The sequence below is a fragment of the Balaenoptera ricei genome, chromosome 4 (genome assembly GCF_028023285.1).
Source record: "Balaenoptera ricei isolate mBalRic1 chromosome 4, mBalRic1.hap2, whole genome shotgun sequence".
NCBI lineage: Eukaryota > Metazoa > Chordata > Mammalia > Artiodactyla > Balaenopteridae > Balaenoptera > Balaenoptera ricei.
The window spans coordinates 101,021,851-101,035,376 of record NC_082642.1 but is presented as its reverse complement, the minus strand read 5'-3'; the positions used below and the strand labels follow the sequence as shown (position 1 = coordinate 101,035,376).

The following is a 13,526-nucleotide window of genomic DNA, read 5'->3' as shown; positions in this document are numbered from 1 at the left end:
AGCCAGTGGTATATCCAGGCAGTAATGTGGTCTGGACATCAGGGGAGAAATTAGGGGTGAGGCTGGAGATTTGAGGAGGCTTAGCACAAAGCCTAAGATTGTTAACTTGGAGTCAGATAGACATGAATTTAAATCCTGGCACTGCTTCTTATCAGCTGTGTGACTTTGTGCAAATTCCTCAATTAGTCTAAGAAGCTGGAAATGAAGATAGTAATAGTACCTGAGAGTTGTTGTGAAGAGGAAATGAGTTAAGGCTTTGTCGTGCCTTAGCAAGATGTGCTAAATTCGCAATAGATGGCGAATTTTATTTGGGGTCACCTGTTGGAGCTATGGAGTGGATGGATAATATTCCTGGGAGAGACTGTAGGAAAAGAAGAGCTGGACGGGGACTCGGAGAAGGGAAGATCAGAGGCTCTTGACTGGCAACAGGGGCCATAAGCTCGAAAGTGACTTCCTTTCCCCAGGGCGCTCAGTGGGCCCGGAGATGTCCTTGGGGGCCATGGCAGATCTAACACTCAGGAAGGGGAAAGGGAAAGAGGAGAGGAAACTGAAAGAGAGGGGAAGAGAGGAACAGAGGTCCCCAGAGCCAGGGCGGTACACTCTTAGGGACAGAGAATAATGTTACTCTGGTGGAACACATGAAGGCTCTAGTCAAAATCACAGAAATCCACTCCAGCAACCAAAAGGCAATTCTAAAAAACATTGTTCTTTACTTGTTTTTCTTAAACTCTATGAAGGAAATAAATAAATAGGGCACAGCCACATTTTCTAAAATTACCATTCTCCACTCCTCTCTCCCCCCTCACAGGTACTCCCAAGCTCTCGAGCTTTTCTCTCCGCTCTCTGTCTTTCACCCCTGCTCTCTCTATCTCCCTCCCTTTGCCAAAACAGAATAACAATAGGAACAGTCTCTCCTGTGTCAGCTCATCTCACCTCTTTGTCCCCCTCACCCTTTCTCCCCACAAAAAATTAGGAATCACAAAAGCCCCAAGGGTGTTGGAAAAGCAAAACCAGAATCCTCTGGGGGAAAGGAAAGCTCATAAGATAGTTATTTCTCTCCTGTCACAGGAGTTTCCTCTCACCTACAAACCATCGCTTAAAAGAAAAAAAGGAGAAAAGAAAATGTCCCAGAGTTAAGTTGTACATGGCAGTGACCCCAGTGCCCTCAGATGCGAAGCCTGTGCCTTGAATATAGCAAGAGCAGCTTCCCTAGGTGGTTTCCCTCGCCACCTGACCTAGGCCACCTCTCTCCTAAGTCTGGAAGGGAAGCCCAGCCTTACCTGTCGATGCTGATGGCACAGAGGTTCAGGATGCTGGCTGTACACATCATGACATCCAGAGTGACGAAAACATCACAGCAAACTCGGCTGAAATTCCAGACTCCACCTGTCACCTGGGTATCAGAGACAAGGATGTTAGTGTTTCCCCCCAGCGAAGAGACAACTACCCACTCAACTCTACCGCCTTCCCTAGGCTGCCCTGCACAGACGCAGACATGCCCTCCCTGTTGGTACAACATCATTACCAAGGGTAGGCATCGAGGGACTGTCAGGCTGCCCAAGACTGGTCGCCCAAGAAAGGACAAATCCACAGAATGTTAGTGCTGGAAGGGATCTTCCAAATCAATTAGTCCAGCATTTCTCAAAGTGGGGTCCACAGGGGGGTGCTCATGAAAGATGTAGATTTCTGAACCCTTCCTTAGACCTCCTGAGTCACAGTCTCTGGATCTCGGGCCCATGAATCTTCGTTTTTAAATAAATAAACCCCCCTGTCTCCCATCACACCAAGGTCTGTGAATTGCTGATCTGGTTCAAACTCAGGAGGCAACTAAAGCTCATCGTGGTTAAGTGATATGCCCATAGATGCACAGCTGGGAGTGAAAGAACTTGGGTGACTGCCAGATGTGTGCACCGTGCCAAAACTACCCCTCTGAAGCCCTCCGCCCAGTGGAGAGCTCACCATGTACCAGGAAATAAACTGAGAACACATTTTTCATAAAACTTACCTCCAAAATGAAAATCTATCTGGCTTCCGGTTTTGAAGCTTTAACAACATCTACAAGAGCCTATGTAAAATAAATCTGTGCCAGTGTGCCTGCCTTCGTCACCATGGTCCCACTCACCAAGAGGTCAGGGGGAAGGTGTGTCCAGGGCATTGGAAAGGGGCCCAGATCCTCTTTACTATTCACGGAATCACTGAGGATGGTTCTGACCTCACGCATTTACACATGTGTTCCAAGCTCCATAACTCCTCCGAGTAACACTTATAAGTAAGTCAGGAATTTAGGTAATTTAAGTTATATTCTAGCACATTTCTATTTTATTTAAAATTTTTTTTACATTACCTAATTGAGCCAGAGAGATATGCTAGGGAGATTATCACTTTCATCCACAAATGCCACTCTTGGGGCCCCAAGGCTTTTGTGCATTTGCCAGCTTCCTGCCCTTGGGGCTGCCATTCTTGGGCACCACGGTTCTCAAGGGGAAACCTGTGAAGCTTTGTACCCCAGGCTGTAGCTGGGTGTTCATGTTATCTCTGCTGGGCAGGCCCAATGGCTATTTAAGAGAAAAGGGAGTGAAACATAGGTACAGTAGCCTCTGAAGTGGCTTCTCAAGGAAAAAAACTACAACTAGTAGTGCATGAAGATGCTGTTGGCCCTCTGTCTAATTTTTCTCATCCAAGATGCTGGTTATATCACCAGGCCACTTGACTATACATCATTGTTTTATGGCACTAATGCAAGTTCCTGAAAGGCTCTCTCTCTTTCCCCTTCCCTACTAATTTCTTTCCCCTTAGATTTATTTCCTTTTCAGCATTTGATCTTTTCCCTATATTTGGTCATTTCCAAGCTCTATTATGAGAAACTCTGACCAAAAATATTTTGTTTAAAAGCAACAATGAAAAGTTCAAACTAGTGATGAAGTCGTCATTTTTGTTCATTTAGTTGTGGATTTACTTTCTCTCTTTTAGTCCAACCATTTGGCTCTATGTAAATAAAAGCCTAATATGAATTTTAAAGGAATTCTGAGAATGAAAACTTTTTTAAAGGGACATGTATAGTCATAACACAATGAGAGGAACGAGGAGAATAGAAGATGGTTTTGCTCAATCCATAGGACAGTTGTATGCTGTAAAAGCTTCTTGCAAAAGGTAAAATTTGTATACTAAATCTCTTTTAACATATGTTTACTATGCAATTTACATCTTAAATTGGGGAAAACCACTTTTTTTTTGCAAAATTGTGAGTGCCTGTTTGTGTACATATGTTGGGGGACAGTGTAGGTGAGAGAGGATCATTAGAACAATAGAAAACTGCAGGCTTGTTGGATGTTCTGTTTGTTCGTTCATTTGTTTGCTCATTTGTCCATTCATTCATTCATAAAGCAAGTGCTTGTGAAACTCCTAATACTTAGTTCATTGGAGGAGGGTATGTTATGTGCTTTAAATTTTTTAAATTTATTTATTTAATTTATTTATTTTTGACTGTGTTGGGTCTTCATTGCTGTGTGTGGGCTTTCTCTAGTTGCGGTGAGCAGAGGCTACTCTTCGTTGGGGGTGTGTGGGCTTCTCATTGCAGTGGCTTCTCTCGTTGTGGAGCGCAGGCTCTAGGTGTGCTGGCTTCACTAGTCGTGGCTCGTGGGCTCTAGAGCGCAAGCTCAGTAGTTGTGGCGCACGGGCTTAGTTGCTCTGAGGCATGTGGGATCTTACCAGCCCAGGGCTCAAACCTGTGTCCCCTGCATTGGCAGGCAGATTCTTAACCATTGCACCACCAGGGAAGCCCTGTTACGTGTTTTAAGAGGTTTTTTAAAAAGATCTTCAGGCCTTGTTCTTGAAGAGAACTGGAGAAGCAAGGCATTCTTAAATAAAGTAGAGATCATCATGAGATCCTAAAATCGTTAATACAAGCTAACATTTATTGAGAACTCAATCTATGTGTGTCACCAACCCATATGACCCATTCCAGAAAGTTCTATAACTTTGAAACATAGATTCTGATAACTCGATACCTGAATTTTTTAAAACTGTATATGCTCTTAAAGCTTTTTGAGGACAAATTATACACTTATTTGATAGGAGATTAAATGACTGCAACTTAATCAACCTGATAGGAGCAGGGACTTTTACTTGTCTGCTGCTGCATCCAGGCTCCTAGAGCAACGCCCAGCCTGCAAATATATTCTGACAGAACGAATGGTCTCTGACATAATCTGTGTTAATTCTAATAATTACCGATGTCTGAACTTTACATACATGGCCTCTATTGCTGATTATGGTCCTGTGAGAGAAGACTATTGTTATCTTCATTGCAGAGAAAGAAACTAAAGCTTGGAGAGGTTCAGTACCTTGCCCAGAGAGGCATGGCTATAGAGGCAGATGGGGCACTGGAATGTAGGTTGTTACACACCTGCTGTATGGGGGTGTCAGGCGAGGAGGGGGCAGCTGTTGGAAAGGGATGGAAATGGGTGGACACAGGGGGGAAGGAGAAAACCATATGCCATCAAGGATCTTTGTGTGGCAGACCGCATCAACCCCCTTCTAGGGAATGAGACATCTCCTTTTGATTGCTTGTATCCCAGGGTTGTAGAAAAACAGCACAAGACAGTGGGGGCTACTGACTTTGGGGCCTAGTGAAAGTATGTACCTGGCAGATTTCTTTGGTCCCTGGTTTCTTGAGCCCCTAAGGACCAAAGCCCTCAAGCTGCCCCCTGGCTTCCAGGCCCCCACTGTGCTACCCCATTCTGGCTCTCCTCTCATCCTGTCTCCAACTCTGCCAGCAAAATCCCCATTCACTCCTTGATCTCAGCTAAGTGTCAAGAAGACAACAACCTGATTAGCTAATTTAAGTAATTCCCGCTAAGGTGCCATCACTTGGTTTTCCCTAATTGGTGGAATGTGTAATGGAAATACTTAAGTCCTCCATGCCAAGTAAATAATAGTGAACGATCAATAAAGAGCTGAAAGGGCCAAGAACATGCTAAGTAACTCTTACAGCAAGGAAATGAGGTAAATGTTCTCTCCAGTTTATAGATTAAAGAAATGGAGTCTGAGAGGGGTTGAATAATTTGCCTAAGGACACACAGCTAGTAAAAGTAGCTGGAATTTCAAACCCTTAATATCAAACATTACTCTATTTTGCCTCTCAGAGGTCAGCACCCCGACACGCTGCTTCTGGGAAGTGTACAGTTTAACTCCTTTCTCATATCATAGGAGGGAGAAGAGTTGGCATTGGTCCGTCTACCCACCCACATAGCCGGCGTTCACTGAGGGCCCATTATAGGGCTGATACCTTGCTGGGGTAGCTGTACTGAAATGAATTAAACCTGTTTTTGTTCCCAGGGCCTCAGAATATAGTGTCTGTGTGTTAGGGGGAATCATGTGTGAATGGGAAGGGGTGAACTGAGGGCCCAGGAGATGGACGCTAAGAAAATAACTATGATACAATATGATAAGTGCTGACAGTGAGACGAGTACTACAGAGTGTTGGGAGAACATGAAAGGTAAAGTGATTTTTGAAATTAAAGCAGAAGCAAAGCAAAGCAAAAAAAAAAAAAAATCTGATTGATTTAAGGCTTTTTAGAAACATGATTCTACCTTTTCCCTAAATTTCAATGAATAACTCACTTTGGAATTAAACAGCAGGCAGATGGTGTTACTCTCACTTGCTAATGAATATAACTAACTCCCTTTGGCAATACAGAAGGTGGGAGAAGCAAGAGTGTCTTCAGGTACTGAAGTTGGCTATTGATTTTCAACAGACACAGCCTAAGGCAGCATTTCCCAAATTTTCTGATAAGGCAGCGTTTCCCAAATCACCTGAGGCTCTTGTTAAAATGATTCTTAGGCCCTACTCAGAATAATAAGTCTCTCCAGTGATTTTTGCTGCCTGGGAAGGTTGGGAAATGCTGGCTCTAGGGGGTGTGGGGAGCATGACTTTGTCCCTAAAGAATATATATATATATATATATATATATATATATATATATATATATATATAACTGAGTCACTTTGCTGTACAGCAGAAATGAACGCAACATTGTAAATCAACTGTACTGTAGTAAAATTTTAAAAATATATATATATAAAAAGAAAGAAATGGTTGTCCCTAGAGCTCCTTAAGCATTCTTTATCCCTTGGATGCCTTTGGCCTCATAGTTCCTTCTCAGAAGAATATTTTTATTTATTTATTTACTTTATTTAATTTTATTTTTAAAAATTTTATTTATTTATTTATTTATGGCTGTGTTGGGTCTTCGTTTTTGTGCGAGGGCTTTTCTCTCTAGTTGCGGCAAGTGGGGGCCACTCTTCATCGCAGTGTGCGGGCCTCTCACTATCGCGGCCTCTCCTGTTGCGGAGCACAGGCTCCAGATGCGCAGGCTCAGTAGGTGTGGCTCACGGGCCTAGTTGCTCCGTGGCATGTGGGATCTTCCCAGACCAGGGCTCGAACCCGTGTCCCCTGCATTGGCAGGCAGATTCTCAACCACTGCGCCACCAGGGAAGCCCAGAAGAATGTTTTTAAATGCATGAAATAGAATACAGTGGATCACAAAGGATAGTGATTATATCAAAATATAGTTACCAAAGTATTTTTTTAAAAAATATGTGATTCTTTAAGAATGCACTAAATGACAAGACCTAGTAGTTTCAAAGCATTGATGAGTGTAAATGGTATTTCGGGGTCTGCAAAAACTGTAATGCGATTTGAAAATACAAATATCTGTGATTTCCACCAGGGACGCTAAGGATTTCTTCTGCTGTGGGTTGATGCTGACATTCATAATTGAAGGAAGTGCTTAATTTCGGTTTAGTGAAAATAAAGAAGTAATTTTATTTATATCCAGGTTGATGGACTCCCCAGGTTAAGAACTCCTGTTCTAAGGGATGGATTTTTAGTTGTTTGGGGGAGATATCCAAGGAGCAAAGATGGAATTACTTCTCTAATTAGCCTCTTCATTCCATTTTTGTTTGCCGCATTTGAAATCCTTTTTTTCTTCCTCCCTCCCTCCCTCCCTTCCATCCTTCCCTCCTTCCTTCCTTCCTTCCTTCCTCCTTTTCTTTTCTTTTTTTTTTGCAGGAGGGGATTGCTGTGGGGCAAAATAGGGTACTAAATGAGGATTTTTCACTTCTCTGAATCCCAGTTTCCTCATCTGTGAAATGGGGTTTTACAGATTAGTGGTTCCTACCTGTCAGTTTGTAGCAGATGGTCAGCTGGCTGCACAAATCAGCTGGGGTGGGAATGGGCCTGGGACTAAGGGCTTGTTACAATTGCTATAGACTTTCAGGACCACCCCTAGAAATTCCGGTTTGGTAAATCTGGGGTAGACCCATCAGTCTGTATTTTGAACAAGTAGCTCCCCGTAATAAAGGTTGAGCTCAAAGTTGAGGTTCATGAGAGTCACGGAGGAGCTCTTTTAAAGTGCAGACCCTGAGGCCCATGCCCACAGAGAATCCCGGTCACTGGGATGTTCTTGAGGTTGGATCATACTTTAGAAATGACAGCAGAAATACTCTCCAAGCCCTTCCAGCTTTCATAGTCTTATGACTTCCATCAAAATCCAGACTTTGGTGAAGAGACTGTGAGAAGCTCCTGCTTTTGTTTTCCAGTAAGGAGATTTTAAATTGCTATCATCTGGGGTTTTTTGAACAATGGTAAAATTCTTCTTAAAAAAGTCTTTATTTTTAATAATCAATATCATTACAAGTCCAAAGGCACCTGTCTCCCAAAACAGCACTGCCCCTTCCTGTCGTCACTCTCTGACCTTCGATCAGGCCCTCTATGGCGAGTTTCCCTGCCTGAACCCATTTGGCACTTTTTTGCTTGTTTATATTCCCTAACCATCAAATCTTTTCTCCAGTCCACACTGGGACCCAAGTACCCTGAGTTTAGTATTCTAAATGTTCCCCTGGTTGCTTACACTGCCTTTCTACCCTGATACAAGTGTATTAAACATCACAAAAGGTGCTTAACCGAGTGGAACAAAACGGAATGTTCGTGCTTAGAGAGGGAGCTCCAAACAGACTGCAGCTTCTAGAGCAGGAAATTAAAAACTTGAGAGGGAATCTGAGATAGAACTATTTGGTACAGAACAGAAAACAGTTTTCATGAAAATGCTGCAAACTGAATTACAGAGATGGCCAGGCCAGGGCCCTCTGGAATATAATTTACTCTGAGGTCACCTGCAGGGTTCTTACCCTCAACTTCTCTGCTAGGCCTGAGGACTGAGGAAACTGAAGAAGGTCAGCGTACCTTCATGATGAGAATGGTACCAGCGAAGGCCACTGTGGTGCATACTTGCTGACTGTCTTCTTTCCTCTTTCCAATAGTCCTTGGATTCCACTGGGAATCCCTGAGATTCCTGAGCAGTTGATGTGTCCTATGGAAGGTACACATAACCTATGCTAAACTGACTATTCTATTCAGTGATTAGTTCAGAGAAAATCGTGTGCCATAAGCCAGTCCAATCCAAGTACATCTTGACACTTCTACTAGAAATTCTGGGACATGGATTTTCTCTTTTGCTGTGAATGGTGTGGTGCACACATGTGAGGTCTATAGCTTACCCTTTGCCTGTGGATAAGGTCAGTATATGGAAGAAGACAGAGCTGAGAGAACTGTAGAGAAATGGAACTGGAGCCCTGTTCAAATCGAGCCTGCAGTCCACCCTACCACAGGACTTTTAAACTTGCTGGTAGGAGAGCCAGTGCATTCTGTTCATTGTTTAAGTCCATCGGAGTTAAGGTTTCTTTTACTTAACAATAAAATTGTCTAAACTGAGATATTTATAGATCACACTTTTTAAGTATCGAAGCATTTTTTCAGTTGGTGACAGTTGAGCCTAAATCAACCTTGTGAGGTAGGGAAAGTGTAGTTGTCACTTTCATTTTATTCATTTAACTCCACGCCTTCTGATTCCCAATTCTGAGTTGTTCTCATAGCACAACCCTGCATCAGAATAACATTCATCCCAGTGAATTCCAGCAGAAGCACAAAGTTATATGACATTTTATTGCCTACATCACCCCCACATCTTCTTTTTTAATAAAACCCACATTTTCACTTTTCCTTTTCTATCCTCCCTTGCATCTAAAAGTGGCCTTATGTTCCAGGTCTAGCCAATTAGACAAATGAAGTTCCTTAGGGAGATGCTTCAAGCCACTCCAGCGAAAGGGCTTTTATTTACTTTTTCTTTTTCTGCTGTCCCCACCCATCCTATTTTTGGGTATGGCCATGATGCTTGGGGCTATGGCAGCCCTCTTGTGAGTAGCATGAGGAAGTGGGTTTGCCAAGGATGATGAACAGAAAGAATGGGAGTCTGGTCCTTGATGACACCTGAAGCAGCTGAACCAATACCAACAGGACTCCTTCCTCCAGAATTCTGTTTATGTGAGAAAAGTAACTCCTATTTGTTTAAGCCACAGTGAGTCAAATTTTCCAATATTTACGGTCAAAACATAACTCGTATATACTGGTGTCTGTCATTATGAGCCAGTTTTCCTCTGAAGGAAAGGGTCTGGCCAATGTGAGCCAATATTCCCTTCAAACAAGATGGATACATTCAAATCAAAGCACAGGAAGCTGGGAATTTGACAGCCAATTTGGCGCCCTCATGGTGTTCTTCTCATGTTTGTTCTGTCCTCCTGGGGGCCCTCAAACCTCCAGCAGTCTCTGTGGTCAACACTGCGTCCTTTCCTCTTTTCAAGGGAGCTCTGTGGTATGATCTTCTAATTACTAGACCAGCTACTCATCATTAGGACAAATTAGTGAGAGTAACACTTTTTGCTCGTCTCTGAGACACGTGAATTTATGTATTCACGATCACTTTGAGAGCTCAAAGTGCTCTTTTCTCTCGTTAAAGCACCCAGTCTACTTCTGAGGTCCACAGAAAGCAGGCAGGCATTTAAGACTAAGGGAAATATACAGACTGGGGTGGGATAGGGAGACCTGATTCTTTGGAATAGAGCCTTCTATTATCTTAACTGGTTGTCTGTTAATGATGGCTACCTAACGTCATATTCTGTCTTTTATTGAGACAGACCCTTAGTTGACTGTTGGGGGAAGTGACGTAGAGATACTAAGCTGCAATTACTAGAGCCTTGAAGCAAGTGGGTAGGACCAAAAAGAGGTCGCAAAGCCCATTTCCCAGTGGAGAGATGTCTCTGCTCCCCCCAAATCTTTTTTGTATGATTTTAGACTTATGTGACCGTACTCTTGATTACTGAACACCTACCTGTTATAAATAACCTGTTGGACAGAGGGCATTTTGGTTTTAATGGGGGGAAACAAGAGCTCCACTAGAGCTCTTCTCACAGGGGAAAGCCCATAGATACAACCTGCAGAGAGTCCACTACAGACTTTGGCAAGATCTCATGCTGGCCCTCTGTTGCTCAGTTGCTCCTCTACGCTCAGCAGTAGAGTGGGCGTACTACCCATACTGGCAGGTGTGGCTAGAAGGGGATGCCAGGGGTATCTAGTGTGAGAAGGTCACAACGTCCATCTCCTATACCAGTATCTACAGAGGTTTGCCAATATAATCCATTCAGAGGCCTGGAAGCAATCACAAATGAACAGCCAATGAGTGCCCTGAGTGCACAGACACCGAAAGCCTGGTTTTATTTCAGAGGCAATTAAAATGCTTATCTGAGTGAAGGTTCTCTTCCTGCCTTTCTTTCTGACATTCATCCTTCTGGCAGACTTAAGAATCCTTGTAATGCATAGGGATGGACAGAAACACTTTTGAGCAGGGTGTGGTGGTGTTCTGAATCACTGACTAATCCATCCACACTGGGTTGTAGCACCTAAAGTGTGCCTCATTCTTGAACAGAAACATCATATACTTCTAACTCCTTTTCAGTATCATTATTAAAAAATAAAATAAAAGTAAATAGTTCATTGTAACAATAGATGTAGCTGCAGATGGTATAAGCAGGAATGGCCCATCTAACGCATACATTGCAGACCAGATTCATTTAATCATTCATACATCAAATATTTATTTAGTACATATTATGTGCCAGGTAGTATGTTTGGACTACAGGGAAAAAAAGAACAAAGACATAGCTTCTGACTTCAAGGATGTCTCAGCCTAATTGGGTTGACAGAAAAGTCAAGATAATTACAAGACCCTTTGACATCAGGATAATCCTAACTGGGAAAAATTAATGCATATTTTTTTCTCTGAGTATTCCCTTAGCCTTTAAATCTATCCCAATCAGCCTAGTTGTTTTTATTCTTTTCCTTTCCTTTTCTATCTCCTTGATTTCTTTCCTTAATGTCTCCCCATTGAGATCATAAGTCTAATTTTAGTTCCCAGTCATTCTTTAATATGGTTACTCGCCTAAGCAGTCTATGTTCGAGGTTTTTGCTCTCCTGTGATATGTCATACTTAATTAACTGTCATCTTCACTATTAATATTAACTGAGATATTAACTTGATGAATTTTAATTTCTCTTAATCATGGCATCATTTTGAGCCTTCATTGGATACCTTTTTAGAATGATACACAGTGCAGAGGAGAAATATTAATAGGATATTAAGGGTTTAAAAAAAAACTCTTTAGTAATTGCATGTTTTCCTGGTAGGAATATCTGTTTCTTGAACAGGTGTAGGCACCCTGATTTCCTTGTTAGCAAATGGATGTTTTGTCTTGATCACCTCCTGACTCTGTTTTGCACTTTCAAACTTAAGAAATGTTTCTCTCCGGCAGAATTCTCCAGGGTCTGCTGTATTATCTAACTGGTGAGGGAGGCACCAAAAATATAAATTTGGTCTTTTCCTTTGGAAGCAGAGTCTGCAGAGAGCTGGTACCCAGGAGGAAAATGCTGAGTCCGAGGGCAACTGAACCATCAGAAGTCTGATCTATCTGCAGACTGTTCTTGCTCTCTTTTCCTCTCATTCAGTTAAAAAAGAAAATTGTTTTTTTAAAAATTAATTCCTCAGCCCCTACATGCCTCCTGCACATCGCCACCCCTATATACATTGAAACACTGTTGAGGATGGCCACTGGACTGCTCCCACCCCAACCCCCGTGTCTTTGCAACATGACTGGCACAGAGAGTAAGCCTGGTGCATTTCTAGGACAAGTCCCATCACTCAAGTCCAGTCACCTGGATGCTGGAGGCCTGGGGAGAGAATCATTCCCAGCTCCCTGGTTCTGACGTGGGCAAGTGATGCTGGAATAATGCTGCTCTCAGGACCTTCAGTTCCCTCATGAAAGGGAGAACGACAGGAGCTCTCCTTCCCTCCCTAGACCCTGGATCATGGCAGGGAGCATTCTGACCCCAGACGCCGGGAGCTCACGGAAGACAAAGACAAGCACGGTCACATGGGCAGCTTGCACTTGCGACCTACTCACCTCCAGGTACACCACCCAGGGCATCACCAAGGTGGCCACCAGCAGGTCTGCCACGGCCAGGCTCACCACCAGATAGTTGGTGGTGGTCTGCAGGGCCCGTTCCTTCAGCACGGCCACACACACCAGACCATTTCCAAAGATGATGGCCAGGATGAGCACGCAGTAGGAGAGGGCGTAGTAGGCATGTGGGCGGGCCCGGCTGGCCCCGGTGGAGTTCTCTGCCGCACACGTGGTGTTGATGTGGCCCCCCAGCTGGCTGAGAGGCGCCATAGCCCGGAGGGAGAGGAGGGACCCCGACGCGTTTCCTGGGAGGAGATAGAAAACAATGTCGGTCAAGTCAGACTCTTTGGAGCTTGGCTGCTTTGGGTACATATTTTGATTTTTTGATTCGATAAATATTTTGTTGAGCACTTTCTATATGCTGGGCACTATTCTAAGCCCTGGATATACAGCAATGAAAAAAATAGATAAAAATCCCTGCCCTCATGCAGCCTCCATTCCAGAGAAGACAGTAATAAACAAGATAAATCCAAGATGTGGTATGTTCGATGATGACATGTATTTCGGAGAACAAAAAATTAGGGAAGGGGGTGAGGACAGGGTGAGGATGGTGTGTGTGTGAGCACTTGGGTAAGCAGGAAGCCCTCATGGAGATGGTGACAGTTGAGTCACGACCTGGAGGACCTGAGGAAGCCCACTGTGCTGATGGCCGAGCAGGAGGAACGGCAGGTACAAAGGCAGGGCGGCAGGGCGGCTGGCAGGTGGAAGGGACCGCAGGGGGGCCAGTGGAAAGAGCCGCGTGAGGCAGGGGCAGAGTGGAAGGGCGTGAGGTTGAGAGGTTGTGCTGGGCCGTTGAAAGAACCGTGCTTGGACTCTTGAGTGAGGTGGGGGCTGTTGCAGGATTAGAATCCCAGCTCTACCACTTCCGAACTCTGGGGTCTTGGGCGTGTAACTTCACCTCTCTGAGCTTCAGTTTCCTCTTCTGTAAAATGGGGGAAATAATGGAACTCGTCCCACAGGGATTTTGTGAAGATTAAATGAGCTATTACATATGGAAGACGTTGACAGCCATCCCCGACACCTAGAAAGCTATGCAAGTGTCAGCTCTTTTTCTCTGATTGGTCTGTTTCTCTTAGCTTCCCAGACCCTCTCCTTGTCTCCTCCCTCCCCGTCTC

At 43.9% G+C, this 13,526-nt stretch overlaps 1 protein-coding gene across 2 annotated transcripts in view; it reads right to left on the bottom strand.

The window, feature by feature from the left end:
* The window catches only part of DRD3 (dopamine receptor D3), a 36,596-nt gene extending 23,975 nt beyond the window's left edge, over nt 1-12,621 (bottom strand). For both annotated transcript variants that reach the window (XM_059922154.1, XM_059922155.1), the window contains exons 1-2: nt 12,352-12,621; nt 1,281-1,393 (exon numbers count right to left, since the gene is read on the bottom strand). In XM_059922154.1, the coding sequence (XP_059778137.1) occupies nt 1,281-1,393; nt 12,352-12,621 (383 nt within the window). The remainder of the gene's footprint in view (nt 1-1,280; nt 1,394-12,351) is intronic.
* Between the last annotated feature and the right edge of the window lie 905 nt (nt 12,622-13,526).